The sequence below is a fragment of the Typha angustifolia genome, chromosome 8 (assembly GCF_048772165.1).
Source record: "Typha angustifolia cultivar Huaian chromosome 8, ASM4877216v1, whole genome shotgun sequence".
Lineage (NCBI taxonomy): Eukaryota > Viridiplantae > Streptophyta > Magnoliopsida > Poales > Typhaceae > Typha > Typha angustifolia.
The window spans coordinates 11,379,161-11,407,099 of NC_133246.1; the positions used below are offsets into that span (position 1 = coordinate 11,379,161).

The following is a 27,939-nucleotide window of genomic DNA, read 5'->3' on the forward strand; positions in this document are numbered from 1 at the left end:
AATGCCCCATTGGCCGATGAGCCGGTAGCTGCCGTTGCAGTTGAGGTACTTGAACACCATCTCGAATTCTCGACCAGATTCATCAAGAACCGTCACCGGAAGCCCCTTCATCTTGTCATTTGTCAGCTCCATCTCTCTCGGACTCATCATCTCCAGGAGGGGCGTCTGCATGACCCTCATACCCGGTAGAAGAAGACGGCTCTGCCCGCCGGAGACATCGCTTTCGGAGAGGGATTTCCCGAGAATCCACGTCGGGTCCTCGATGCCAAGGCGGCGTAGCGTCGCCAAACCCTCGTCGTAATGAAAAGGAGAAAGGACTCGACGAGGTTTTGGCTTTGGCGGCAGCTTCATCCTCTTCCTCGGCGGCTCCTCGTCGACGGCATTGGCCTTGGAAGACGATGGTTCTCCGACCTCGGTGCCCGGGAAGATCCTCACAATCCGGCTACCAAATCGGATGATCATCCTCGGAACCTTCTCGGCGACCACCTGAACCACGGCGCTCGCCGAATTCTCCGCCTCTTGCGGGTTTCTTGTAACCACGGCGGCGTTGTCGTCTTGGAGGTGGAACTCCGAACGAGAGCTCTCTTCCGACATCGATCTTGATCTTAGAGGATGGTTCAGACGATGAAGCGGAGAAGGAGAGGGAGAAAAAAATGGAAGAAGTGGACGGAGAAGAAGAGGGCCGGGAACCATTAGCCTTGATATATAACAAGGGGAGAATGCCGGACGGAGTAACTTCTCCGACTCCTAAACCCATCAGGTCTACCCTTTTCCGGCAAGGTAACACGTTTCCGACGCGGATTCGAAATGGGTTCGAGCAAGCCGACTCCAGCAACTGGCTCGAATTCCTCTCGTACCCAAAACCGAGCTCGGCTTGATCTGCTCGACTTAAATCCACATTATAAAAACTATCGTCAAGATTCTGGGTTTGAATAAAGCACCCCTTCAACGCTCGATTCTATAAATCTTTTAGTCGATTATGAATTAAGGAACTTGTAAGGGGGGTAGGAATTTCTTTCTTAGTGGTAGAATGGATCCCAGTCTTAATAGATTCAATATTGTTCCCATTCTGAAAAGGGACGATCCTTCCATCACCAAGGATTATACAGACCAATGTAACATAATTTACCCAATTTTAGCCCAAAGATTGAGGCCTTTTCTTGATAGTTCGATGGCCAAACAGTAGAATGCATTTATACTGAGCAGACAAATTGCTGATAATCGTGTTATAGCACAATGATTGAAACCTTTTCTATATCAAGAATTCAAAACGCAACGTCGAAAGCTGCTTTCTTCGTTAATCTTTCAAAAGCATTTGACAGAATGGAGTAGGGGGGTTTTTTGCATGACTATTTAAAACCTGATATATATTCTCAAACCGCTTCATGAGTTGCCTCACTTCCTCCTCCTTGGTTGTGATGATCAATGGAGAAACTAATGGGAGGACCATCCCAAATAGAGGTCTACGGTTAGGATGTTCTCTTTCTTCGTATTTATTTATCTTGAGATTAAATATGTTATCTCTTTTGCTAAAGAATGAAGTCAAACTTGATAACATCTAAGGGATCAGACTAGCTAGGGGAGATTCCAGTGTCACACACTTGATGTTTGTTGACGACCTCCTCCGTTTTAGCAAAGCATCAATCAAAAATGCCTCCAACGTGAAGAATATTATTGGTGCATACTACAGGGTTTCTAGACAAGCCATAAACATGAAAAACTCAGCAATTGTATTCAAAAAAATTCTCTAACCAAGTGCAACGCTCACTAATATTCTCTAATGTTCAAGTAAAAGGATTAGACGTTGGAGATAAGTACCTAAGTTCATCTACTAATCCAAAATCCAAATCAGAAGCTTTTAGGTTTGTTGTAGACAAAATTCAAAATAAATTAATCGAGCTTAAGGCAAAGTTATTGTCTCATGCAGGTCAACTAATTTTGATCAAATTGGTCTTTAGCTCAATACTGTTATTCTTCATAAGTACCACTATCTTTCTCAAGTCTCTCCTCAGTAAAATCAAAAGCTTAATGCGAGACTTCTGGTGAGCCTTTCAACCGAGCAACTCTCATATCTATTTCATAAGTTGGGATCTGATATGTTAGTTGCTTAACTCTAGAGGATTGGGAGTCCACTCACATGAGCTAATCAACAAAAGCCTGACCTAGAGACTACTCAGCAACCTCACCAGCCCTTGGGCCCTCATTCTCAAAGCTAGATACTTTTGGAATTCTCTAGGCACTACCGACGGTCTACCGACATCCTTGTTGAGCTCCACTACAAATTCCACCCTGTCATCACCCTCTACTACTTTAGCCGAGCCTTCTACACCACCTCCTCAGCCTCTTCATCACTCAAGTCGCCAAATAGCTCTGCTCGACTATAAGCGCTCAACCATCCCGCCATCTTCATCCAAACTATCATCTCCCTCTTCTCCAAATCCACCGAAAGGCATGAGGTACCCATTGTCCAATTTTATTTCTTAATTACCATCGTTACAAACTCGAGGAGTATTTTTTTACTGCCCACATTGATCATCTTTGTGAACACTGATCCTACTTTGAAGTCATCCTTCATCCAGAATAGTGTGCTACAATGGAGTCTAAGTTGGCTGCTCTAGAGGCAAACATTACTTAGATTGTCATTCCTCTTTCGACAGGTAAGAAACTGATTGGTTGTCAATAGGTATAAAATTAAATACAATTCAGATGGATCTATGCAGAGATATAAGGCGCAATTGGTTGCTAAAGGCTTCACACAATTGGAGGGGATTGATTATCATGACACCTTCTCACCTATTGCGAAGATTATTATTGTTCAATATCTTCTTGCTATAGCTACTGCCAAGGGCTAGACTCTTCACCAGCTTAATGTAAATAATGCTTTTCTCTATGGTGATTTGAGTGAAAAGATTTTTATATCTCCGTCGCCAGAGCTTCAGCAATAGGGGGAGGACCTTGTATGTTAGATACACAAACCACTCTACGGCCTTAAGCAAACTTCAATACAATGGTTTTCTAAATTCTCCACTATTATTTATTCAGCCGGCTTCATACAATCTAAAGTGGATTACTCTCTCTTCACTAAAAGGCAAGGCAAGTATTTTACAACACTTTTAATTTATGTCAACGACATTTTAATTACTAAAAATGACTTGACTAGTATCACTACCATCAAAGATTTTCTTCACAATAGACTTAATCTTAAGGATCTTGGTCAGATGAAGTATTTTCTTGGAATAAAAATTTTTGCCTCCAAAATTAGAATTTTTATATCATAGCACAAATATGCGTTGGAAATCATCGAAGATACATGGCTATTAGGTGCTGCTCCAATCGACACTCCAATGAAAAATGCCTAAAACCCTCAAACAAAAGAGAATTGCTTAACAACCCAAGTAGCTTTAGGAGACTAGTAGGTTGTTTGATATATTTAACTATCTCAAAGCCAAACATCATCTATGTAGTCCATGTGCTAAGTAGATTCATGCACCAACCAAGAAAGCAACATATGGAGACAGCTCTTCAAGTGGTCAAATATCTTAAATGTGCATCATATTAAGAACTATTCTTCTCTTCTAACAATGACTTGAAATTACGTACTTATTGTTATTCAGATTAATGCCCACTTACTAGACGCTCTACCATCGGATATTATGTCTTCTTTGGCCTCTCTTTGATATTGTGGAGATCAAAGAGGCAAAAGACACTTTCTCTATCTTTAGCTGAAGCACTGTATCGAACCATGACGGGTGCTTGCTGTGAGCTGACATGACTCTACTGTTTATTGAAAGACTTAGGTCTCCTTCATCCTAAACTAGCTATTTCATACTGTGAGAACAAAGTGGCTCTACACATTGCTGCTAATCTAGTATTCCATGAGCGTACCATACATATAGAAATGGATTGTCATTTCATTTGCCATAAAAAAAATTCAGGATAGTTCAATAATGACTAGACATGTTAGGTCAACATATTAATTAGCAGATTCATCAACTAAACATTTGGGAAAAAAAATTTCTACCCATGGTTCACAAGTTGGGAGTGCAGGATATTCACTCTCCAACTTGAGGGGGAGTATTAAAAGTTTGTTAATCAAGTTTGTATTGTTGCAATAATTTTAGCTAGATTTAGTTTGGCTACACTATAGGAGGTTGTTTAGGAAGTTGTTAAAGGTTATTGAGATAACTATCATATATATGTATATGATGATGTATCAATGAATAGTATCGATCCATTTTTTCACTTTTCTATTCTTTTACAGAATATAAGAATCTTATGAGCTTCAAACCCATTTGATTGCCCATAGAATAATGATCCCGAATGCTGCTCCACTCAAACTCCTCTAGACAAACTTTAAACATTGGCTCGTGTAAAATTATCTGAAAGTAAAATATAGATGAATGCCTTCGAACGATGCCAATCTATCGACCATTCAAATGTTGGAATATGACACTTGATGTGAAGCATTCAAATTATATTAAGTCCGAATTGATGTGAAGCATTCAAATTATATTAAGTCCGAAGACGAGCCGATAAACCTAACACAAGGTTGTTATTTTTTTTTTCTAACTCCTCCTTTCCCTCTACTTATAGGTTTCTCAAAGCACCACACTCCTTTTCACAAGTTTTTGATAATTATATGTCATTGCAACATGAATACTGCTATTAATAGGCATCTAATTCTTCTTCTTCTTCTTCTTCTTCTTTTATTTTTTGGTTTAAAAGAGAAGCTAGGTGGCCATCACAAAACTCTCTCTATAGAATATTTCAACCTTCAATAGATCAAATTGTAGAACCAAAAGGTACAGTTAGATAGATCACGAGTTCTACTGACTAATCGATGGGCATGAGGCATCAATTAACCTTCGTCTAAATATTTGTAAATGAGATTTGCTTTCAAACATCAAGGCAAAAAATAATGATATTCTTAATATATTCTATGATCGATAATCCACTGTCACCTCCTAAGCATCTAATTAATCAAAGCTTGATCACAACAATACATAGATAATGGAAGACATAGGCATATTAAAAGGAGGAATATTCTATAAAATATTCCATGCGTATGATGAACATCATACAGTTTATTCCGATATAGATCACAGAATTAGATGTTAATCAAAAGCAGTAGTGTCTAATATTTGGCTAGTTAACCAGGAGAAGTAAGGAGGGCTAACATTTGCTATCAATCTATTAACCAGATGTGATTGAAATCTAACTAATAACCATGTAATCAATTTAACCATCACTTTCCCATTGACTTTCTTCAGATTCTCGATCCTAATAAGATCCCATTCCCAAGTTTGCATCTTGGCTTGCTGACCACGTCCCCTCCGGGCCTTCCCCCGGTCAAACCCCACATCACCCTCCAAAATTTTCTATCTTATTAGACTCTCAAAAGACGAGTAATCGGGCCGTCCAATTTGCGTGGGCTCCACGTCGCTCTGCTAGGGTTTATGGGTTCGGAGACGAGAGATTAGGAAGGCAAGAGAGAGTTATATCCGTCGGTCGGCTTACAGTATGATGCCATCCAGATGATGGCAAGGATTTGCGGAGCAAATTTGCAGTAGCTTCCTCTCCCTTGCAAGAGGCAACGAGCAGCGAGCCCGTTCATTTTGGAATTCGATCGATCTACAAGCATAACTGACGTTTTTCTGGCAATTAAACAGAGAAGAAGACCGGTGAAGGCATCACCTCTCTGTGCTCTTCCGTCGAGAACCGCACGATCTTCGATAAGCCCCTTGCAGGTGGACAGCCCCGTGAGATCTGTGAGCTTCCGATAAGCCGCCTATTGCTATCATCCCAGCCCTCGCTCGTCATTCGCATTTGGATAGAGGAGAAAGTAACGGCTGCGGCGGATATGGCAGTGGTGGACGGCGGAGAGACGCCGCCGTTGGAGTTGTTCCTCTCGATAGGGTTGGATAAGCGCACGGCGGAGAACGCCCTCGTCAACCAGAAGGTCACGGCGAATCTCACAGCCGTCATCAAGGAGGTATCCTTTACCCGTTTTTTGCTTGAATTACTCTTCCTGATCCTGTTTTGAAGTGCTCCGAGTTCAAGGTTTTGGTTTCGGATTGCTAATTTCTTTCAGGCATAGAGTTGTTTGCATATATCTGACATCCTTAATGTTGTTTCAGCAAGGTTCTCGTTCCTTTCCCGGTGATTGATGCTTCGAATCTAAATTTCTTGAATATATATCTCTCAGATTAAAAAAAAAATGTTTCTGATACTTTACATGATTTGTTGGTTCTAATCAGGAATATGTTTGTGAGGATTATGTTTTGTTTGGGCCTAGTTATATGGTTACTTTTGTTTTTCTTTTGTCAGGCTGGCATAGATGGATGCGACAAGGCCATTGGTAACCTTCTTTACATGGTATCATCTGTTAATTACTGTCACAACTGCACTACTAAATGAGTGAAAATTCATTTCTTGGTTCCTAAAGCTGTATCTTTTCTATCCGTGAGATAGGTAGCAACGAAATACCCAACAAATGCGCTCATCCATCGTCCTGTTTTAATTGGATATATAGTCTCATCAAAGGTAATCTTATTGCATTAGCTTTCTGGATGACCATCCATAGATTGATGTTACTAGTTGAACTCTATAATTCTCGGTCATTACTCAGTTCAACTGCATTGCAGATATTAATATTGCGTTATGCTGTCCAGAAACTGTAATTCTTTCTGGATGTTATGAACTAACTGCGGCTGTTTGTCATCTTGCACTTGTTTTGCAGATCAAGAACCAAGCACAGTTAGATGCTGCTCTGGCATTTCTTTCTAATGTTGGTCCCGAATCTTTCCAGTTGGATAAATTTGATGAATCTTGTGGTGTAGGTAGGCCTATTACAAACAGCTTTTATGACTGTAACTTCTTTATTTTTCAAGGATGTAAACATCCATTGCTTTGGTAATCCTAGAAGCAGAACTAAGAAGCCTTTGTAATCTCACACTTGTATAACTATTTAAGTACTTAATGCAAAAGTCTGATGATTGATTACGCAAGAGATCAATAATTGCTTATCATCATTGTTATCGATTATGCACAACTAGTTTAATTTTTTGCTCAAATGCCAAAGTTCATTAGCAAGTAATTTTGTTTATTACATGCAGGCGTGAATGTTTCTACTGGAGAAATTCAGTCAATAGTTTCGGTAGTCTTAGAAGAAAATATGGAGGCCATATTGGAGCAGCGTTACCATATAAATGGTGAATTTTCATTTCTTCCTCACTTCCTTCATTATCAACTTTTGTGATGTAGATTCACTGTTAACTTATTACCAATTTGTCAATATCTTCTCTGGTTTAGTTCACGTAGTCAGTTGCATTTACCAATTCATGTTACAGGATTAAGTTTCCTTTACTCATTGTATGCTATGCTAAATGTTCAAGCATAGCTGACTTTAGACCAATCAACTTCTGGAAAAAGGGCTAAATGAGTTATTCAGATAATATTTGATTGTCCTGGAATGTCTGGGAATGAGTTCATATCCTCCTAATCCATACAAAACAACTATGTTTAATTGAACCCCAAAACTACTTACCTGGTAAATTAAGAAAGTTCCTTGATCCTTGACCCACCTCCTCATGGGCATTTGTCATTTCATTCACTTCTCAGTTGTTATCAACTTCTCATGTTGGGTTATTTTCTTTTGGCTCTTCCACTTGGCACACTCTCCCATTAGTTGTCCTTCTTGTTCTTTGTTGTAAATTAGTCTTGACTATGGTTAGGTGTTGCCTCCAAAATCCCAATCAAATAGTATAGGGTAAGTATTAGGGTTGTCTGACAGAAACTATTGGTGAAATCATTACTTCTTTCAATAAGTATTACCCTGTTTGTCTGTTTCTTTATTATATGTGTGAACTACTGCTTTAGGTTTAGTTATGCTTCATAAGAATTCTGCTTCCTATCCTTATCTAGAGTCTAACAACCTTTGGGATGGGATGATCTACATGTAATCTCTTATTTATTTTAGAGAGACTCATGTGGTGGTGTGGTGCAAGTTTATAGCACACTACTCGTGATACGGGAAGAACTGAGTATATATGCAATGCTTTTAAGAATATTCTAGCAACTGCTAAGAGATCAACTATTTTTGGATAGGAAATCAAATATGCTCTGATTGATCAGGACTCTGGATGCTAACTGATTGGCATGTTAGTTATGATTTTTGGTTCGTGTCATATTATGGGGCTTTGTGATAACATATATGAGATTGATTCTAGCTATGAATTAAGATACTGACTGATCTACTTATTTGACAAAACAAAATGGTTGATCCATCACGCTATATTTTGAATGAGATTGATTTTTCTTTAGGTCTTGTTCTACTAATCAGTAAAACAAAGTCAACAGTGACAGTGTTTTCCATATTGAAGATGAGGAGCTCATGTTGATGCACCTTATCTTTGAATTTAGGACTAACGCCTTTCAGTTTCATCACAGATGAGTTTGATCACTTCATTTAGTTATTTACTTACCAATGAATGCTTGCTATCTTTCATGTAATTTTTAGTTTCTAATTTATTTGATTGAGTCATCGAGGAGATAAGGACACATGATATCAATTATTATTTGTAATTAATCAATTGGTTGTGATGAGAATGTATGATAATATACATGGCACAGATTTATATCCAGTTTCCAGTGTTCTTTTTGCAATCTACGGCATCTTATTCTCGTAGTAGGTTTCTTAAAGTTGCTTGTCATTTTTTGTCATTCTGCTCCAGTTGGCAACTTATGTGGACAGGTCAGGAAGAAACAACCATGGGCTGATGCCAAAATCGTGAAGGTATAGAGTGATATCAAACAGACCATCAGCATCACCTTATCGAATGTAAATGGTTTTTGGATTACATGTTTATCTTTTCTCTGACAGGAAATGATTGATGGCAAACTTTATGGGATATTGGGTGAAAGGACAGAAGCTGATAATGTGAAACCTTTGAAAAAGAAGAAAGAGAAACCCGCAAAAGTTGAGGTAGATTGCCCTAAAATCCTTCAGAAAAAATTAGTTTATTTTATCTTGGTGTTATTTATTATGATTGTCGTTCATTGTTAGGTTCAAACAAGTGCCATAGTTACTTCTCCCTTGCCCTCTGAGGAGGAAGTTAATCCATATTCTATATTCCCACAGCCGGAGGAGAACTCCAAGGTAACTCTAAGATCAGTCTTTTTTGCAGGTTATTACTTGATAGTATACCCGATGTTTCTGTTGTTAAAATCTTCTGCAACTACTTACACATTATCACCTGATGTTTCTGTTGTTTAAGTCTTCTGCTTATCATGTCAGGAATTTGATTACAATCTGCAAGCATTCTCTATTTCATCTGTATTTGGTACATATGTGAAGTAAAATCTACTTTTTCTTTCTGGGTCATGACATATTTTATGTTATCTTTTATTAAAATTTTGCCAACCACAAAAAGGAATAATTGCATTTTTTTTTATAATATGATTAACCAAGGTGTTCCTGTCCATGAATCTAGGTTTCTCAGACATGATCTTTTGTTTTAATTTTTAAAAGTTCAAATAGGCAATGAAGAGTTGTTTTTGTCCAATTTAAACATAATCAGTTTCTCTAAATCTAACTATTTGATGTATTTTGAGATGATCTATCTTGAGAAGTTGGTGTTTTGTTATTTGATTAGTCAGTGCAAGTTATTTATTACATGCATGGGGTTCTTGATTTCTCAGGTTCACACAGAGATATTCTTCAGTAATGGAACAATTTGGAGAGCTCACAATTCAAAGGAGATCCTAGAGAAGCATCTTAATGCAACCGGAGGAAAAGTACTTACTCGCTTCCCTCCTGAGCCCAATGGATATCTACACATTGGTCATGCTAAGGTGGACATAATCTGATGCAGGATGAATTTTATTTCATTTCTTATTTTCACATTATTTAATGCTTCCATCTCATGGAACTGAAACAGGCTATGTTTATAGATTTTGGTCTAGCTAAAGAGAGAAATGGTCTGTGTTATCTAAGGTAACAGTGATATTTTTCCTTCTTTTTGCTGGAAACTTTTAAGTTGGAAGTTGACCTCTGTTCTCTAGTAATTTTTATCACCTGCTAACTTCCAGACACAGTAATTCGCTTTCTTTTTGCTGTTAGGTTTGATGATACTAACCCTGAGGCTGAAAAAAGAGAATACATAGATCATATCGAAGAAATTGTCCAATGGATGGGATGGAAGCCATTCAAGGTCTTACACTTCATTAGGTTTTAACTTTTGAAACTTCATTAATATGTATATTGTACTAAATGACAACTATTTCGCATTAATAGATTACCTACACCAGCGACTATTTCCAAGATTTATACAATCTAGCTGTCGAGCTGATACAAAAAGGTCTAGCCTATGTCGATCACCAGGTTTGTTATTCATATCTTTTTTGTCAAGGACCACTAATGTTTTTATGAATTAAAAAAAAATGTGATTACAAAGTACATGTCCTTTTCAAATAAGCATCTTTGCATTTTCCTATGGTAACTTTTTATATGAAAAAATAAGTACCTGTATTGCACATTGGCATCAATGTATTTAGGACGGGTGTTCTTTTTTAATTATCTTTCTTTTCAGACTCCAGAAGAAGTTAAGGAGTATAGAGAGAAAAAGATGAATAGTCCATGGAGGGATAGGCCAATTGCTGAATCACTGAAGTTGTTTGATGATATGAGACGAGGCATGATTGATGAAGGGAAGGCAACTCTTAGATTGAAACAAGATATGCAAAGTGATAATAAAAATATGTACGATCTGATAGCTTATCGTATAAAGGTAATTGCTTACCTTGTAATGTTTTCTTTTGTATAGGTCATATAGGCTTTCTCATTTTGGTCCTTGGTATGTGTTGTACAGTTTACCTCCCATCCACATGCTGGTGACAAGTGGTGTATATATCCAAGTTATGACTATGCTCACTGTATAGTGGATTCTATTGAGAACATTACGCACTCAGTAAGCAGATCTTTATCCATCTTTTCATAATCAAGGTTTTTGCATAAATAGCCTGCAGCATGCTATCTTGACTAATTGTTTTGGAGTTATGAATTTGACTCTTACAGCTCTCTATTTTAATTTTTTTTCTTTTGTGGATTGATCTGTAATGTAAGGGATGGTTATCATCAACTACCCATAGTTTGAAGTTTCAGCAGAAACTAATCTGTCTTGACTGAAATGGATTGGTTTCGAGTTTCAACCATAACCGATCCTGAAACCTATCCCAAAACTGGTAAGATTGCCAGTTTCAGACCGGTTTTGATGGTTTTGGTGGTTTTGCCAGGTTCACTCCAGTTTCAAAAGAAACTGCTAAAAATGTCTAAATCTGTAATTTCAGGTCTGTTTTTTTCCTCAAATTCTTAGGTTGTATTTCATGGTTTTTCCTCCCTAAATCCAACCTAACTTTAACAAAAACAAACTAAATGGGAGATATCAATAGATTGCAGATTTTCTTCCCAAACAGTAAAAGTTGAGTGGGAAATGAACCTTGGCAACCCAAGATGCAATTAATTTGTTGACCCTCTGATTTCTTTGTTCCCTTTGTATGGCTTAGCATGATCTCCATCAACAATGGTTGTTAGACTTGCCAAACATTAGTGGCATCTACCTGTGGTACTTGCTCGATATACTTAAAATTTTCATTTGATCTTATTGGTATTAGTTGTGCTAATAAGTGGTATAAATTGTCATAATTTCGTTTTCCTTTCCTGTAAAAGATTGAAATTGAAAATTTGAAACCAGAGCTGAAATCACCAAGACGACATAATCCAAACCATTTCCTTCTCTCAGAATCACAATTGAAATAGAATCTTGGAACTTTGCATCTACCTTTTACAAGGCTTAAAAATTGGAGGCTGTACACTTGTCTTATGACAGTTCCTCCCTATATCACTGATTCACTTCTCTCTTTGTGGATGGGTAGGAGATGTGCTCGCTCCCCATTGAGGATAAGAATGTAGAACATAGTATTTTGACACTTCGATTAGGAGATCAGGATTACTAGTGCACCATTCTAGATTATAAACAAGGTTTATCTTGCAAAAAAGAAAATGATTCAGGTTTTGATCTCAAGTTGTTTGTCTTCTTAACAAGGTATTTTTTTTATCAGAGTCGAACTTCTCCACTCACCATTTGGGCATATCTCAGTTCTTTATGGATAGAAGAATTACCTTTTTAAACAGAAATTGGTTAGCTTTTGGAATGGATCATTTCCCACTTGCACAGCTAATGCAATATAATGGCACATAACCTTTAATTTATGTTGCTCTCTGTATGTGCTAATCTACTTTTTGTCCTTAAAAAATCCACTCCATGTTCAATATCTAAATTATAAAGTCCATCTCTCTTCTATTTTACCTGTAATTTATGGTGTTTTTCCTTCTTAATATCCTATGCATATGGAAGATGGTCCTGGTTGCTTGCTGATACATTGTTTTTTTCCTTGTATAAATATTAACCCTATATTTTTATTTTACCCACATTCTTGAGTAGCATATTTGATTATTTTATTGAAGTAACCCTAATAACTCCTTTAGATGAGTTATGTGGGTATGCAAAATGATTCCTCAAGTCTTCTAGCGTTATATGTTTGCATTCTAATATTTTTGTTACTTTGTTTTGAAGCTATGCACACTTGAGTTTGAGATACGTCGTCCTTCATACTATTGGTTACTAGTTGCATTGGGCCTTTACCAACCATATGTTTGGGAATATTCGCGATTAAACATATCAAACACTGTGATGTCTAAACGAAAGGTATTTACCTTACAGATCCTGTATCCAGATATACAAGTTAGTGCATGATTGATTTTTAATATTCTTATGTTATTATGGCACTGCAGTTGAACCGCCTTGTGACAGAGAAGTGGGTCGATGGATGGGATGATCCTCGTTTACTGACACTAGCTGGATTACGACGTCGTGGAGTCTCTTCAACTGCAATTAATTCTTTTATTCGAGGAATTGGAATTACAAGAAGGTTTGAAATGCATTTGCCTTATTGTATATTCTTATGGTTTTTCATTGTGCATATTTGCTCCTTAGTTGCATGATCTAAACACCACAAGTGGCAAGTGAAGAGAAGATTAATTCCGTCACCTGCCAATTGGCCTCCTAGAATATTAATGTAAAGCTCTTCGATCGTCTGATTTTTCTTTGGACAAAAATTTGGCACCATTTCATAGAGGGTTGTTCTGTAAGACGACAGCCAGTCCTAAATGTCTTATCAACCTATTTTTGGAGCCACATATACGAGTTGTGCTGCTCTGACCTCATATTATATGCCAAAGGCTTAGATGATAGCAATTTAATATGCATATGATGTGTTTATGTCTGGATGTCTTATAACTTCTGATCATGGGCAGACCACTTTGATCAAATGGATTTATCTGAATATCTACTTTTGCCGAGGTGGCCTCACTGGTCACACTTTTGGACATACAATTCCCATTTTGCTGATTATTTTTTTTCTCAAATGAATTTACTTGCTACTCAGTAAAATAGACGGATTTGTGCTGAATTATGTTCTTCTTTTCTTTACAACTATAGCATTAAGTTATCATGTTGATGTTATACTTCATCCTTGTTGTAGTAACTTATGAGCTGCATTACTATTAAGTTCCTACTGTAAGTTACTCACGGAATCTTGCTATACAGTGATAATAGTATGATACGGGTTGATCGTCTTGAATATCATATCAGAGAAGAGCTTAATAGAGCAGCACCTCGGACTATGGTTGTTTTGCATCCTCTGAAGGTATGCTAAATAAATGTACGTCCGATTTTTCTCTGCACTATCAAAATGTTTGTGCTTATCTCATCAATCGTTTCATTTTGTCTTTATTTTTCAGGTTGTTATTACAAATCTGGATAATCGATCCGTTTTAGATCTTGATGCTAAATTGTGGCCAGATGCTCCAGACGGTGCTTCTTCCTTCTACAAGGTCAGCCTGTGTTACTCTTGATTTTCATGTGGGAAATATTGAATTATCTACATTTCTAATTTCTAACAAATATTGGACCACAAAGCTTCATACGGATAGCTTGAGAAATATGCTTAGTACTTTAGAACCTCTTCTACTTAGAAACAATGATGGTCGTGCCATAGGCACAGACCATGCTGACCACCGACTGGGACGGCACATGTTGTGACACTTGTTATAATGCTGCTAGAGAGGGAAAGAAAAATAGGATACTCACTTTCACTCTTTGACCTCGTCGTCACCGTTGTTTATGTTGCTAGAGCTCGTTGATGAAGGTGCCGCTCGACTGACATGGATGCCCTAGCTAACATATGCTCCCCTCAAACTATAACAAGTCCCATCTCTCTTCAAACCTAACGTGGTAGCTTCCCATCTTAGGGCTTTCTATCTATAGATTGAGTCGTGGCATTCGTAGATCTATCTAAACACTCAAAGCATGTAGCTTGACTCCCATATGTGGCGAATTGTTTTCTTACCGATGGCTAATCAATCCTCTTCTGCTTGGGTAGTATATCCCAAACTTAAGTTTTTATTCACCCGCCCCGACCTATCTAAGGTCTTCTTCCTCCTTGAGCTAAGGCATTCGCATCGGTCGAGCTGCACCTTCATTGACGAGCTCCAACAACACAAACGACGGCAATGACAAGGTCAATGGCAACAGAAAGCTTGATGAAGAGTGGATTGTTGCTAGGAGGGGTGCCGTGCGGCAACTTACATGCCGCGTGCTGGTACGCCACTGGCACGGCCATTGTTGCTTAGAAAGATTGCAAAATATAAAGAAAAAAATTTATTTTGTACTAGCATTTATAATCTTTCACCTATTCATAATTTGAGAGAGAGAATAAACCTAGGGGGTGCTGCTCTCGCATCTCCAGCCGAAATCACTTAGTCTCTTAGCTTTTTCCTCAATTCCTCCTTTTTGACCATGGATTTGTTTCTTGTCTCAAAAACCTCCTGCCATTAGGGCCCTCTCTTTTAAGGTAAGGGGTGCCTTGCAGTACCCACACGCCACATGGACCATTAGCACCTGACCCATTTAGTGCAGCAGGGACTAATATGGTTTGAGAGTTGAGACTAGGGTAATGTCTAACCCCTTCCTCTACAGGCTCATATCCAAATTGGAAGTAATCTGGCATAGGCAGTATGGCAAAATCCTTGAGTTTTTTCTTAGCCCTTGAGCTTTAATAGTGATAAAATCTGTTGTCTAGAGAGCAAGGTTTCTTCTCATCTAGGTAATCCTTTTGCTGGAGAAGGAACAAAATAAACTCAATCTTATTATGGATACCAAGGACCTTAATTAACTCTTTTTTTTATCTGATTAGATAATTAGATACTAGAGAGTATTTCATTTTAGATTGTGTTATTGTAAGTAAATCTTCACCAGTATCATAAATTTCTTCCTATAGGTTCCTTTCACCAGTGTTGTTTACATTGAACGTTCGGATTTTCGCCTAAAAGATTCAAAAGATTACTATGGACTCGCTCCTGGTAAAGCTGTCCTACTCAGGCAAGTAATTTGTAATAATTTCTTTGATAACTTGCCCTAGTAGTTGGTGAAATATATATATATGAAAATTTGTAGTTTGTCTTTTCTTCTGAATCTGCAAATAACTTTTATTTTGATTCCGTAGATATGCCTTTCCAATAAGATGCACAGATGTTATATATGGTGACAATTCAGATGATATTACTGAAATCCGGGTTGAGTATGATCCTTCAAAGAAAACGAAACCGAAGGTATTCTTCACTATTATATATGGTTTGCAGCTAAATGTATATGGCTAACATACAAATTCTATGATTACTTATGTAGGGTGTTCTTCATTGGGTTGCTCAACCTTCTCCTGGAGTAGATCCTCTCAAGGTGGAAGTGAGGTTATTTGAGAGATTGTTCCTTTCAGAGGTTAGTACAGTGGTTAATGATTCCTTCCTCTTTTGTTCTTTTTACGTGTCTGGGGAGGGATGGCTGGTTTGGAATCCTTTGCCAACATATATTTGATGGCAATTTGTCATATTGGTTATCAGAATCCTGCTGAGCTGGAGGATTGGCTATCAGATCTGAATCCAAATTCCAAGGAGGTGATACCTGAAGCATATGCCGTACCATCACTTGGTAGTGCCGTGTTAGGCGACAAATTTCAATTCGAAAGGCTCGGTAATCTCTTATTTTTGTCCCGCTCACTTGTTTTATTTCTATCTTATTTTGTTCTATACAATAGATCTTTAAAGGCAAGATTATAGAATTTCTTGACTTTCTATTGGAATCTGTAGTACTTACTAATGGTCCTCATCTATACTTCAGGATACTTCGCTGTGGATACTGACTCCACTTCTGAGAAGCTTGTCTTCAACAGAACTGTCACTCTCCGGGACTCCTATTCTAAGGGTGGAAACAAATAGGTGCATCAATTCAATTATTATGTTATTCTTACATACGACTTTGTAAACAAAAAGCGATACTAGGAGATCTGATAATTGTTACTATTATTAGTTTTGTTGTTTCATGTTTATCAATATATGTGTTGAAGGCTGAAATCTATTTTATATCTACATGCCGCTTTTTCCACCGGTATTTGAGTGTCTAATCTGCTGATTTGGTGGAGGAAACTCTATACTAGAGTGTAGACATGGTTAATGTTTGATTTCCTCCCATTTCTTCAACTAGATTTTTGAGAAAGAGTTCCCCAAGCAGATCACACCCATAAATCATTGCATTTAATGTGAAGTATTGTGTTTTTGACCAAATTAGCTCTCCAAACTTAATTTACCGGAATGGACCATCCTCGAAGTGTACATACAAGTCTACTTTTATTAGCTTAGCGTTAACCATTAGATGAAAATGTTGAAGAGATTGGTTTTTATGTTCAGGGTAAAATGCTGAGTTTATTTAGCGTTTTATGTGCAGCATAAATTGCTAATGTGTAAACATTTTATTCAGAAACGATTAGTGGTTTACTCAAATAAATTGTTGATCTATTTTATTCAGAAATGATAGTGGTTTACTCAAATAAACTGTTGATTTGATCAGTGTCTACCTTTATAATGCAACCAACTCCCTTCAAATTCACTGAGACGAGTAGTTTAACTGATCAAATAAAATGCTGATATAATTAGCGGTTTACTGAACCTTTAAGCACTTCATATATAGTTTTACCATTGTCTTGAGCTTTTTTACTGTTCTCCGGCGGGCTACTCAGTCATTTCACGAGAACAGTTTGATATGTATTTTAGAAGATATTGATATCCTGATTTATGGATATATTATAGATTATATTTAGAAGAATCATGGATGGCAGCGGCATGGCACGACCCATGCCAATCGATGGTTGACACAACAAGGCACGGCACATGCCGCAACACTTGCTAGTTGTGCCGCAAGAGAGAAAAAGATGAGAAAGACTAGTAGTGCTTCGTTGGTGGCATCATCGTTGCCGTTGTTAATCATCATTGTAACTTAAGTTTTTATTCGAAATCGACCTGGATCGAAAGTTTTTATTCGAAATCGACCTAATGACCCAACCCACTTAAGTCATCTTCCTCCTCAAGCCAGCAAGGGCATCCGTGTCACAATTGGCGATCTCAAGCACAACGGGCAACGGTGAGCAACGAACGACGACGATGAAGAGTCTTAAGTGAAGCATTGCTATGAGGGGCGTTGTGCGCACTCCCTCATGCCACGTGTCGGTACGTTGTCGGCATGGCCATCATTGATTAATATAAATGAACACCGATAAAAGTGAGAATTTGAACTCAAATTTTCAAGAGTATAATTCCAGGAAAAGGATTCTTAGAATGTAGTATTGTGACGTGCTACTAAGTAATTCCAGGAAAAGGATTCTTGGAATATAATATCAGATTTAGAAGAACTATGTCCTAGAAGTCACTAAGACGGAAGGATTAACCTCAAAGATCACTAAAGTTTGGAAACCTATCACAGGAAGCAGTGTGTCGTAGAATCTAGCGAGCAAGCTTGGTACAGATTAAGTCATAAGAATTAGCGAGTGATTTGTAAGCTTTTTATTAACTGCTACAGATTTTAGTGATTAGTTTTAATTCAAGTTCGAATTTATGATCTTTTACCCTGTTTAGGATTTTTTTTCACAGTAAGAACTTCTGTGTTTGCGATTGTCTTTTTCACGTTTTATTTTTCATATTTTATTATCGATAATATATGATATATCACTATCTCCTAAGATGTTTGTTACGTTTTTAAATAGGTATCATAGTATATCCAAGGATTCACATAAGTTTTAGTTTTTTCACGATTGAACTAAATATTAGAATGAATATACTAGTATTAGCTCTCTTCTTCTAATATTATAAATTAGAATAATTATGCATATTTCACCCTTATTCTAGAGATGTTCTAACGTATAGGTATAACATGTTATCCGAGATATAGAAAGTAATTGAAAAGAACGCCTCCTAAGTCCTATCAAGAGTTATTAGGCAAGTTCTTATCACTAAAGGCAAGTACTTTTTTAAAACTCACAGCTTAACGCTGTGATCATCTTTTAATTGCAAAAAACACCCAATTAGGTGAGGATGTCTCGAGGAGGTCATAATTGCAAAGAAATGCCTTTGTAGTCCAGAAACATGGTTATGTCATGATTTTGTTTGCCTGGCGCATACGCATTGCTTCTAAGCGTGAATGCTTTACTTAGCGTTTTATATATATATTTAATCCCTCTCTTTTAGGAATTTTTGCTATGAATTTCAAAAGAAAAGAAAAGGAAAGAAGAGAGGATAAAAAGTCACCCAATATGGATGGCATCAGAAACCCAAACATATTTTCTTCTTAAGAGCGTTAATTAGGTTAGACAGCCATTTAACGGAGTTGGATAGATCTAACTGGCAGTGAAGAGGTAGATTTCTCAGCAGGTAGTTCAATTATAATTAAATGCAACTCTGGTGAGAACCAGAGTGGGTTAACAATTTCTACTGAGCCATAGAATAGTGAGTTTAGACTGTGTTAATATCATGACCCATTTTAAAATTGACATGGTTCAATGATTACAACAAGGATTTGAAGTTACCTTCAAATTAGGATCTGACAAGGTCTTGGCCCGAAGACAAACACTCTGCCAAAGAGCGAAACACCTTCCAGTTTATTTAGTCGAACAGCTCGCCACTTTGTTCTTTGTACAATTCGCTTGCAGCACTACCCATACATTTAGCAACCAGTACTATATATGTATTAAAAAAACGTCAATAAATATAACAACGACGAGGAGGAGGAGGAGTATATATATATATATAGCGAAACAATAAGAAGAGATATATAGATAGTTCCATCTATATATGTGTAGTCCCATCTTCATCAAACATAAGCTGACGTGGTCCTCCTGCCACGTCCGGCTCCAAGAGGCCGCGTCCGGTCCTCGCAGCCGCCGCAGCTCGAGTCCGGGCTATACCCAGCGCGCTGCCGCTCATGCACGTGAAGCCCCGTCGCGACATGGCTCGGGCTCCGCCTCGTTCCCGAAGTCGCCCCCCCGGAGCTCGAAGAGTCCCTGCCGCCGGTCCCTGCCGACCTCCTGTGCGAATTTAAACTTGTCCTGGCCTTGGCGCGAGCTGACTGGGTCGCCGCCATGTAGCTGGGGATGGCAGGAGGCGGGGGCCGGGTACGCTGGTCGTTTCTTGCATGGTATTGGAATAGGGGATCGATAGGGCTTCGGCGGCCGGTGTCCATCTCGACGGTCTTCTCGGATAAGTCGTCGGTGTTGGTGGCCGCGGGGTAGGAGCTTATCGGGCCTGCCGCGGCGGCGGCAGTCGGATGATGGTGAGGGTCGTGCCATTGCTGTGTGGCCATCCAGCGATCGAGCCAGTTCCAGCCCCACTGTGGCTTCTCACGTTCAGGCTGCCATTGCTGCTGCATCAGTCAAACAGAGAGGACCTTGGCTGTTATTATAAACAACCTTAAGATACATAAATCAATAGTACAAATATCAAATTCATAATGGTATTCATGCAATCAAAGGAATATTAATTACAGGGGTGTAAACGCTAAAAGAAAAAATCCCTATTCATACCTGACTAGTATAAGCATAAGCAAGAGCTCTCTCACGCCGGAGGATGGCGTCGCGCTTCCGCTGCGACGTAGCCTTGATGGCCTCCAAGCTCTGGTTCCTCATGTCCCAATCTCCAAACCCCATGCCTTCTTCTTCTTCTTCTTCTTCTTCTTCTTCTTCTTCTTCTTCTTCTTCTTCTTCTTCCTTCCTCCTCCTCCTCCTCCTCCTCTTCCTCCTCCTCCATGTCGAAGTGATCCATGTAATACTTGTGCTGGCCCTCTGCTTGGTTTACACCTCTTCTCTTGACGGTGGAGAAGGGGAAGTCATGATCACCAACAGTAAATGGTGGGCGGACCTTCTTAGTAGTAGGAGGGACATTACGGGAGCAGAGGAGGTTGTCGGCGAGGTAGAGGCGTCGGGCGCGGACTCTGGCCTGGACGCGGACGAGAGACTGCATGCATCGCATCGTCATGTGGGCTTGTTTCCGGACATGGTGGCCTCGCACCAGCGCTTGGAGCCGCACCAGCCCTCGTAGCGCCCGGAGAGCCCTTCGTGCCTGCACATTACTACATCATCAAGTACACTTCACTTCCATTTTTATTCATTTATTTATTTTTGTATTCCTATCGTCAATTGCGGATTGGGATTTGGGGCGAACTGATTCTGCTGACTGTATCTGATTTCCGACATAATCGTCAGATGATCGATGAGCTAATTAGGACTAGTTATTGGGATCTAATGCGACAAAGACACCAAACCTACCAGGTGTTATTAGCAGTTGGTAGCCAAAATCATGTCAATTTAATGTGGGAGTGGGCCAGTAGCTATTAATAGGGTTCAGATGGCCCAGGCATTATAAAGTTCGAGATTAAATGAGTTTAAAAAAAAAAATTACTGAGTAAAATATTGATTTACGATTCAGGGACTTTTGAATACAAATCGTTAATTGAATCAATAGATAAGTACCAAGTTAGCAATTTGTATTTAGAATTCATTATCTTAGTTATTAATTTGAAATTAACTCACATAATTTTATATTTAAGTTTTAAAGCAAATTAGACACCTCCCATCATGATCAATGAGAAAATGGTAACTAATGAAATATTAAAAAGAATAAATAAACAATAGAAGGCATAGAAGTTGCCATGACAATAGAGCTATAAAATTATACACCAACAAATCACCTGCTGCTTTAATTAATTAATTAATTAATTAATTAAAGAGCTTACCTCTATCAAGCAGTGACATAGTTTGTACCTCTAGCAGCTTATACATATAAATGATGCATTGTTTCTATATTAGAAATGATGATACTTGAACATCTGACAGCCAGAGCATTGTTTGAGCATAATTATGTTTGCTACTTCTCTTCCAAGGTGCCTATCACTCCCTTGAATTATGACTTGGTGTCACTACACTACTCATAACAATAAGAGCATATAATTTTCTCTCTGATCTATCTAATTTAAACAACATGCACCAATAATAAAATGTGATGGTGTATTATTATTATTATTAATTTTATAGATTTAGGCCAATAATTAGATTAATTTGGTCGTTGATCTTAAACAGATCAGGTCGTACCAGTCTTTTTAACCCTTTTATGATTCAAATAATATACTAGTTAGATGTGTTACGACCTCACCCAATTGCAATTAAGTATTAATTAAGTTATTTAAATAGCACTTATTACCTTAATCTTACTAATTATTGTCTTCCAGAGATAATCCCCAGTTTTAGCTGCATAAGCTTACGCTAGCAACACTCACCAGATAACCTCTATAATACGCCTGGATGCGCACCGCCGCCCTCTCCTCCCTCGCAGCCCTCCCGTACGCCGCCATCCTCACCACCTTCGCCGCCGCTTCTGCCGCCGCCACAGCAGCCTCCGCCGCGGCTGCCGTCGCCGCCGCCACCGCCATCTCGTGCTCCCTCTCCTCCTCCTCCTCCTCCTCCTCCTCCCCCACCACCTCCCCGCCGTCGTTCGTCGCCTCCGGCGACGTCTCCGCTGGAAAATGCTCCACCGATACTATCTCCGCCGCCTCCTCATTCTCCTCCTCCACCCTCTCCACCTAAAATAACAAAACAAAACCAAAACCCCCCACCCTAAATCATCATGCCGATCAAAATTAACCCAATCAATCGATCGACGAGATGCTCACCGAAGTTTTGCTGTGTTCCTTGGAGGCGGCCTTGAACACCTTCTTTACGCTCGATAGCCAACCTCCCGTCTTCTTCCCCATTTCCTAGAGAGAGAATGAGAGAGAGAGAAGAAGAAGAAGAAGAAGTGTAGCTAAAAATAGGGATTGCCGTGAAGGCGCCGATGGTATTAAATTTTGTCACGAGATGGTTAGCTGCACTTGGCGGGGAGGGAAGGCAACAAAAGAATAAATGAAGAGGAGAAAATATTTGTTAAGGTTCCAAAGATTATATTAAAAACAGAGAGTAGAGTTTGGTGAGGAAGAGGCGGGGGGTTAGCTGAGTTGTCTAAGATTAGTTGGTTGGAAAGAGGAAATGAGGGGATTATCTGATGCTAATGTTATATCTAATATTGATTGGGATGGAAGTTTTCTTTGTTGTCTAATTGATTTGCTACTAAGACATCTGTTGAGATTTGATTTGAGCTACATTTGCTCCAATTACTTCAATTGAAGTGGGATTAATTATTTTAAACATTATTTATAACCAGCCCTTTTGGACTAGAAAGTGATGGTTGATTCTCTTTGGCTTCTGGTGTTAGGACACCAGTCCAATATTTACAGGACAATTTAGTTGTGATAAGAGTGGTAGAGAGTGTCATTTGTTGGCATATTTGCCTTGTTGAAGGGATCCTATGATCATCTTTAAAGCTTTGCATCCAAGGAAAGGTGATAGATTTGGGACTCATGAAATCACTAATGGACAAGGAGTGAGATGATGATAGGTAGTTGATTCTCTCTACATCATATAATTAATTAAGTGGGGGGTTTTCTACATAATAGCCACTGAATTGTTACTATATTCTTTAAAATATGGTAATTAACACTAATCTTTTTAACTCTTATTTTCGTATAATATACAACTTAGACGAACATTCTACTACATACAAATCAGACTGCATAACCACCGGAGCGAGAGATAAAAAAAAAACTTACTATTATTATTATTATTCACATTTTATTATATAAATATTTATCATTTAAAATATCTACTAGTTTTGTTAACCATTATTTATTATATATATGAGTTCAGATAATCATAAGTACAAAATAACTATAATACCCTTAAAAACATCTCTTACATTATGGTATAAATGATTGAAGGAAGACTAGATTAACTTTTTTATTTTCAAATGTAATAAAATAATCTCTATTCCCTTTAATTACTGTTAGGGTAAAATTATCCAAATAATTAATTAGTATTTCTTGCAGATCACATCTAAACTAAGTAAAACAGATGACAAGAAGCTTTAATTTCTGACATCAAATACTGGGAAGGATGGATTAGAGGAAAAAAATAAAGAGGACGATCCAAGAGAAAGAAAAGTACAAATGCTTTTCTAACGAATTATTCTTCCTTATCCTTCATATTTATCTACCTTTTTAAGATTAAAAAAATATTTAACAGTTAATATATAATTAAAAGCGTAATAAAAACACTTAATTTTAGGTGATTATTTATTTCTAAATTATAATTTCAGTTTAGAAACTAATTTTTTTTTTTGGGTCCATGTATGTCCTTCTATCTTATTTACATATTTGTATATATACCCTTCTAAATTTGATATTTGTCTATATATCCTTCTAAAAATATATTTAACAAGTTTTTTTTCTGCATGTTATGTGTATATTTTTTACGTTATTTTTGACAATTATATTATCTTAGTAATTTATTAGGCAAAAGACATATATATACCCTTAACTAAGATTAATGTATATATATATATATATGATAATAAATATATTTATGTCTTTTTGTAGTGAACTTGATGGATTATTTTTAATTACTTATATATATTTTATTAGTTTAAGATTGATTTAAACTAAAATTTGATGATAATGGAGAATTGAATTTAAATTAAAGAGATAAAGACCACATTTAAACTTGAACTCTATCTCCTATATAGATAACAACCAAACTTTAAAGTTGAACTCTATCTCCTAGTATTCATTAATATCTCCTATAATTAAGATCAAATCATATCTATTATGTTTATACCGGTATTAGTGAGACATGATTAACTAGTATTCTTAGGGCAGCAACTCAGTCTTCGCCAAGTGTCTTGGCTGTAGCAAATTCCTGCAATCAAGGTTGCAGTTCCTTCCTTGAAGGTCGTAAGATTTATAGCTGACCTGATGTTTTATATATTAAAGTCTACCAATATGAGTGACATCAAAACCAGATAGAATTAAAGACCTTTTGGGATGTACAGGATTAAGCTAAATAATAGTTAATGAATTAATACAATGTAACAACAAACCCCATGGATTAGAATTGGCTTAATGACTCAAAAAGCTATAGTAAAACAACAAAATAAAGCAGCTCAAGCTTACGTCTTCAATAGACGCAGCAATGCTTCCGCCGCTTCTAAAGATTTTAACAAACATCGTCAGAGATTGCGAGGGCAGACTCCTCCATGCAGTAGCGGACCCGACAAGGGGGAACTCTGTGAGCTACTGTGTGAGATGTCGGCTTTATTATTGGGGTTGGAAGTAACCCATGGAAGATGGGAACATGTGATAGTAGAATCAGACGCTCTAAACCTAATCAAAGTCTTAGAGGCTGAGAGGGATATCCCAAAGGTGTGTATCAATGTTGTCTGATTTTCGTAAGGTTTGTTTACGTATATTTATTGGGAGAGTAACAGGACAGCTGATTAACTAGCCAATGTAGGTAGGAGGTCGACTATGGGGAACCAGTGGGTTGGGTCAAATAGCCCACCTTCTGAATTAGCAAAAATTCTAGAGTTGGATAGGTTGGGGAATGTTTGGCCCCGTGATATAACCATTAGCTGAGTTTTTCAGCTCCTTTAATCAAAAAAAAAAAAAGATTTTAACAAACTATACTTTTCCAGGATATATAATTGGCAGACTATATATATATATATATAGATCGAGTCTAAGTAAAGGTGAATTAATTAATTCGTGACCAACAAAAGAGAGTGTGTGTGTTCATAGAAAATCTTGAGTAACTATGTACATATATAATAAAAGCCCACCAACTTCTATATATATATATCTACAAAATATGGCAATTTATAGAATTAAAACCAAGGCTATGCAGCGGAGTTGCCGCGCTGAACTCATCATGACTCCCATCCATACCATCGTCGGAATCCTCATGGAAGCATGCGCATTGCATCAACAATGCAGACTCCTCCATCGCCCCAAAACCATCAGCCGAGACGTACGGATGCTCCAACAGCATCTCAGCCGTCCATCGCTTCTCCGGCTCGTTCTCCAGACACCTCCTCAAGAAATCCTTCGCGGCCTCCGACGCAGCCTCCGGTATCTCCACCGACCGATTCCCTTGCGCGATCCAAAACAACATCGCGGGCAACTCCACGCTGCCGGGCAGCTTCCGCGCCGGTTCCCCGGTCAGCATCTCGACGACGGTGCACCCGAGCGACCAAATATCCGCTGGCTTCTCGTACTCGTTGCGCTTCACGCCCTCGGGCGCCACGTAGAGCGGGCTGCCTCTGATCAAGCTGCCATGCGACCTCTCCCCGGACCTCTTCGCCAGCCCGAAGTCGGTTATCTTCACCTCGTCGGAGCTCCACACCAAGACGTTCTGCGGCTTGATGTCGCAGTGCACGTAGCCCTTGCGGTGTATATGCGCCAAACCCTTGAGTAAGGATAGGGTGAAGCGTCTCACTTGGCTCTCCGAGAAGGCGTACGACCCGGCGCCGGCCTTAGGGGACATCATGCAGTCGTAGAGACTGCCAGAAGGAGCGTAATCGAGAAAGATGCTGTAGACCTCCTCGCCGAATTCGTCGACGGCGTGATAGTCGCCGAAGCAGTGGACGATTTGAGAGCAGCCGTCGAGATCTTCCAAAATTTGCTTCTCTCGCTTCAGCACGGAGGATGAATCAGAAGATGTCGATGACTTCATGGCCATCAACTTGACGGGGATCGAGTCGTCGTCGCCGACGAACATGGCCAAGGTGACGGTTGCAGTGCTTCCGCTCCCCAGCATCGTAGCTATCTTCCACTTCGTTGAATCCATTGCTAACTACCAATAAGTCCTTCTTATCTAGCTCATATAGATTAAGATGTATTACTTTTAAAAACCCGAATCTATCTTAATCGGATTCGATTCGGATTATATAATTCATATCCGTTCGCATATAGGATAGAGACATATAGGACTCGATTCGGATTCGGATTCGCATATAGGATTCGATTCGGATTAAAAATATTAATCTTAATAATAATAATAATAATAATAATCTGTACATGTATATCAATTTGGTTTAGGAGTTTGATATAATTACGGGTGGCACTATCCCTATATTATTTAAATATCATAATTGTCACTAAATTTTTTTTTTGAATCTTTCATAGTTATCCTTAACGTAAATTTTTGACATAATATTCCTAACAGATTATTATTATTATTAAGATTAATATTTTTAAGTTTAGATTGTAACATATATATCGATAATTTTAAGTCTAGATTGGTTATATAATATTTTATTTTATTATGGTATTAGGTGTAATATTGGATAACTTTTAAACTATTTTTAATAATTTATGATACAGAATTTTATTTTTTAAAAATTAAGGCGGGTTTTAATCATGATTAGGTAGGACTCCTACGGTAGAAATAACTAAATGGATGGCATTTTTGAAATAGCACAATGATTTCATAGTAATTTTGATAATTGAAAATGATGATGTTTTAAAGTTTTTACTAGCAATTATGTGAAAATTCTTTAATTTAAACTAGAATAGTTATTGGTGTGTCTATAGTATGCTTTTCTAGGTTATATTGATTCCGAACATTGGATTCCTTATCCTAGAATAATTTTTTCAAGAAATCACAATATGTTGTGTACCGCGCTAAGATGGTTTATTTGTGGTGATGGTGGTGGGTAGGTTGGTGGTGAAACCTGTGGAGATAATTAGATCTAGATGATGGAAGTGTAATGATAATAGACGCAAAAATATAATAATAAAAATAAAAACCTAAAGAAAAAGTTTAGCAAATTAATTAGCATTAAAAATCTAGACAATGTAAAAATAAAAATGATAAAAAATATATATTAGCATTTATGTGTGTATATACGTGCGGACTCATATGTGTGTGTGAAAAAATGTAAAAAAAGATCAAAGATAGTCTCTGTCTCTTTATTGTTAAATGATTCGGTAGTGAAAGATTAGTTAAACTTTGTGGAATCATTCATATAGATTATATATCTATACAAAAAAGAAAAAGAAAAAGAAAAAGAAAAAGAAAACAATATTTTGATAAGTATATATTCAAGTACAGAAAAAAATAAGGACTCAAAAGGTTAATAAATAAAAAAATCTTATATTAAAAGTTAGTATGAAAATTGATACTTGCATGGGCCAACAAGAGAAGCCCTAAGAAATGAATCACTACATATTAATTGGAAATTTTTTATAAGATCTTAATTTAGTGGTCACATGTTACTATGATTTCATACACAGCTACCAATTATAATTATGCTTCAAAGCAAGATAAATGTGATAAGATTAGTGTTCTTTGGCTCAAATAATTCTAGTCTTGGATGCATCAAATGTGCTCCACTCCACATTCAGGTTTTGACTAGTTTAAAAGATCCAACGGTTATTTGAAATTTGGAAGTAATGATTTAGATTACTGTTCAACTTGCACTTCTACATATAGAACTTGAATTAAGTTTTACATGCTTTGCACATGACAAATAAAATTACTTCACAACCATTTGGATGGTCCAAGCCCAGCAAGTTGCGGTAT

The 27,939-nt window shown here is 37.8% G+C and overlaps 3 protein-coding genes across 4 annotated transcripts; 1 reads left to right on the forward strand and 2 right to left on the reverse strand.

Annotated features, from left to right (window-relative positions):
* The first annotated feature begins 5,410 nt into the window (after window positions 1-5,410).
* On the forward strand, window positions 5,411-16,545 carry LOC140765262 (glutamine--tRNA ligase). 2 transcript variants are annotated; one of them, XM_073104245.1, is made up of 24 exons: window positions 5,411-5,590; window positions 5,670-5,992; window positions 6,328-6,375; window positions 6,472-6,543; window positions 6,740-6,839; window positions 7,116-7,211; window positions 8,733-8,794; window positions 8,882-8,983; window positions 9,065-9,157; window positions 9,700-9,852; window positions 9,939-9,994; window positions 10,121-10,211; window positions 10,295-10,381; window positions 10,590-10,787; window positions 10,869-10,967; window positions 12,633-12,764; window positions 12,851-12,987; window positions 13,665-13,764; window positions 13,859-13,951; window positions 15,397-15,497; window positions 15,622-15,727; window positions 15,804-15,893; window positions 16,016-16,145; window positions 16,293-16,545. In XM_073104245.1, the coding sequence occupies exons 2-24, from the start codon at window positions 5,861-5,863 to the stop codon at window positions 16,388-16,390; spliced, it is 2,376 nt and encodes a 791-aa protein (XP_072960346.1). In that variant the 5' UTR covers window positions 5,411-5,590; window positions 5,670-5,860; the 3' UTR covers window positions 16,391-16,545. The 2 variants fall into 2 exon arrangements, with proteins under 2 accessions (XP_072960346.1, XP_072960345.1); XM_073104244.1 differs by having other exon boundaries at window positions 5,411-5,992.
* Window positions 16,546-19,022: 2,477 nt separating this feature from the next.
* Window positions 19,023-22,400, reverse strand: LOC140764567 (protein IQ-DOMAIN 21). The gene is made up of 4 exons (XM_073103186.1): window positions 22,161-22,400; window positions 21,768-22,070; window positions 20,054-20,554; window positions 19,023-19,859 (listed from the first exon to the last, which is right to left on the reverse strand). Exons 1-4 carry the CDS (start codon window positions 22,239-22,241, stop codon window positions 19,311-19,313), a joined length of 1,434 nt encoding a protein of 477 aa, XP_072959287.1. The 5' UTR covers window positions 22,242-22,400; the 3' UTR covers window positions 19,023-19,310.
* Window positions 22,401-25,215: 2,815 nt separating this feature from the next.
* LOC140765028 (mitogen-activated protein kinase kinase kinase 20-like) lies at window positions 25,216-26,202 on the reverse strand. Its single transcript, XM_073103944.1, has one exon. The coding sequence runs from the start codon at window positions 26,200-26,202 to the stop codon at window positions 25,216-25,218; it is 987 nt and encodes a 328-aa protein (XP_072960045.1).
* Between the last annotated feature and the right edge of the window lie 1,737 nt (window positions 26,203-27,939).

What these genes read in the sequence shown, in the direction of transcription:
- LOC140765262 (XM_073104244.1), top strand. Translation starts at nt 5,861, where the DNA reads ATGGCAGTGGTGGACGGCGGAGAGACGCCGCCGTTGGAGTTGTTCCTC. An exon ending in CTGATGCCAAAATCGTGAAG is followed by an intron (nt 8,795 to 8,881) that starts GTATAGAGTGAT and finishes TTTCTCTGACAG; the next exon opens with GAAATGATTGATGGCAAACT. An exon ending in CAAAGAAAACGAAACCGAAG is followed by an intron (nt 15,728 to 15,803) that starts GTATTCTTCACT and finishes TTACTTATGTAG; the next exon opens with GGTGTTCTTCATTGGGTTGC.
- LOC140764567 (XM_073103186.1), bottom strand. Translation starts at nt 22,241, where the DNA reads ATGGGGAAGAAGACGGGAGGTTGGCTATCGAGCGTAAAGAAGGTGTTC. An exon ending in CGTATTATAGAGGTTATCTG is followed by an intron (nt 20,555 to 21,767) that starts GTGAGTGTTGCT and finishes AGTAATGTGCAG; the next exon opens with GCACGAAGGGCTCTCCGGGC. An exon ending in CGCGACGCCATCCTCCGGCG is followed by an intron (nt 19,860 to 20,053) that starts TGAGAGAGCTCT and finishes TGACTGATGCAG; the next exon opens with CAGCAATGGCAGCCTGAACG.
- LOC140765028 (XM_073103944.1), bottom strand. Translation starts at nt 26,202, where the DNA reads ATGGATTCAACGAAGTGGAAGATAGCTACGATGCTGGGGAGCGGAAGC.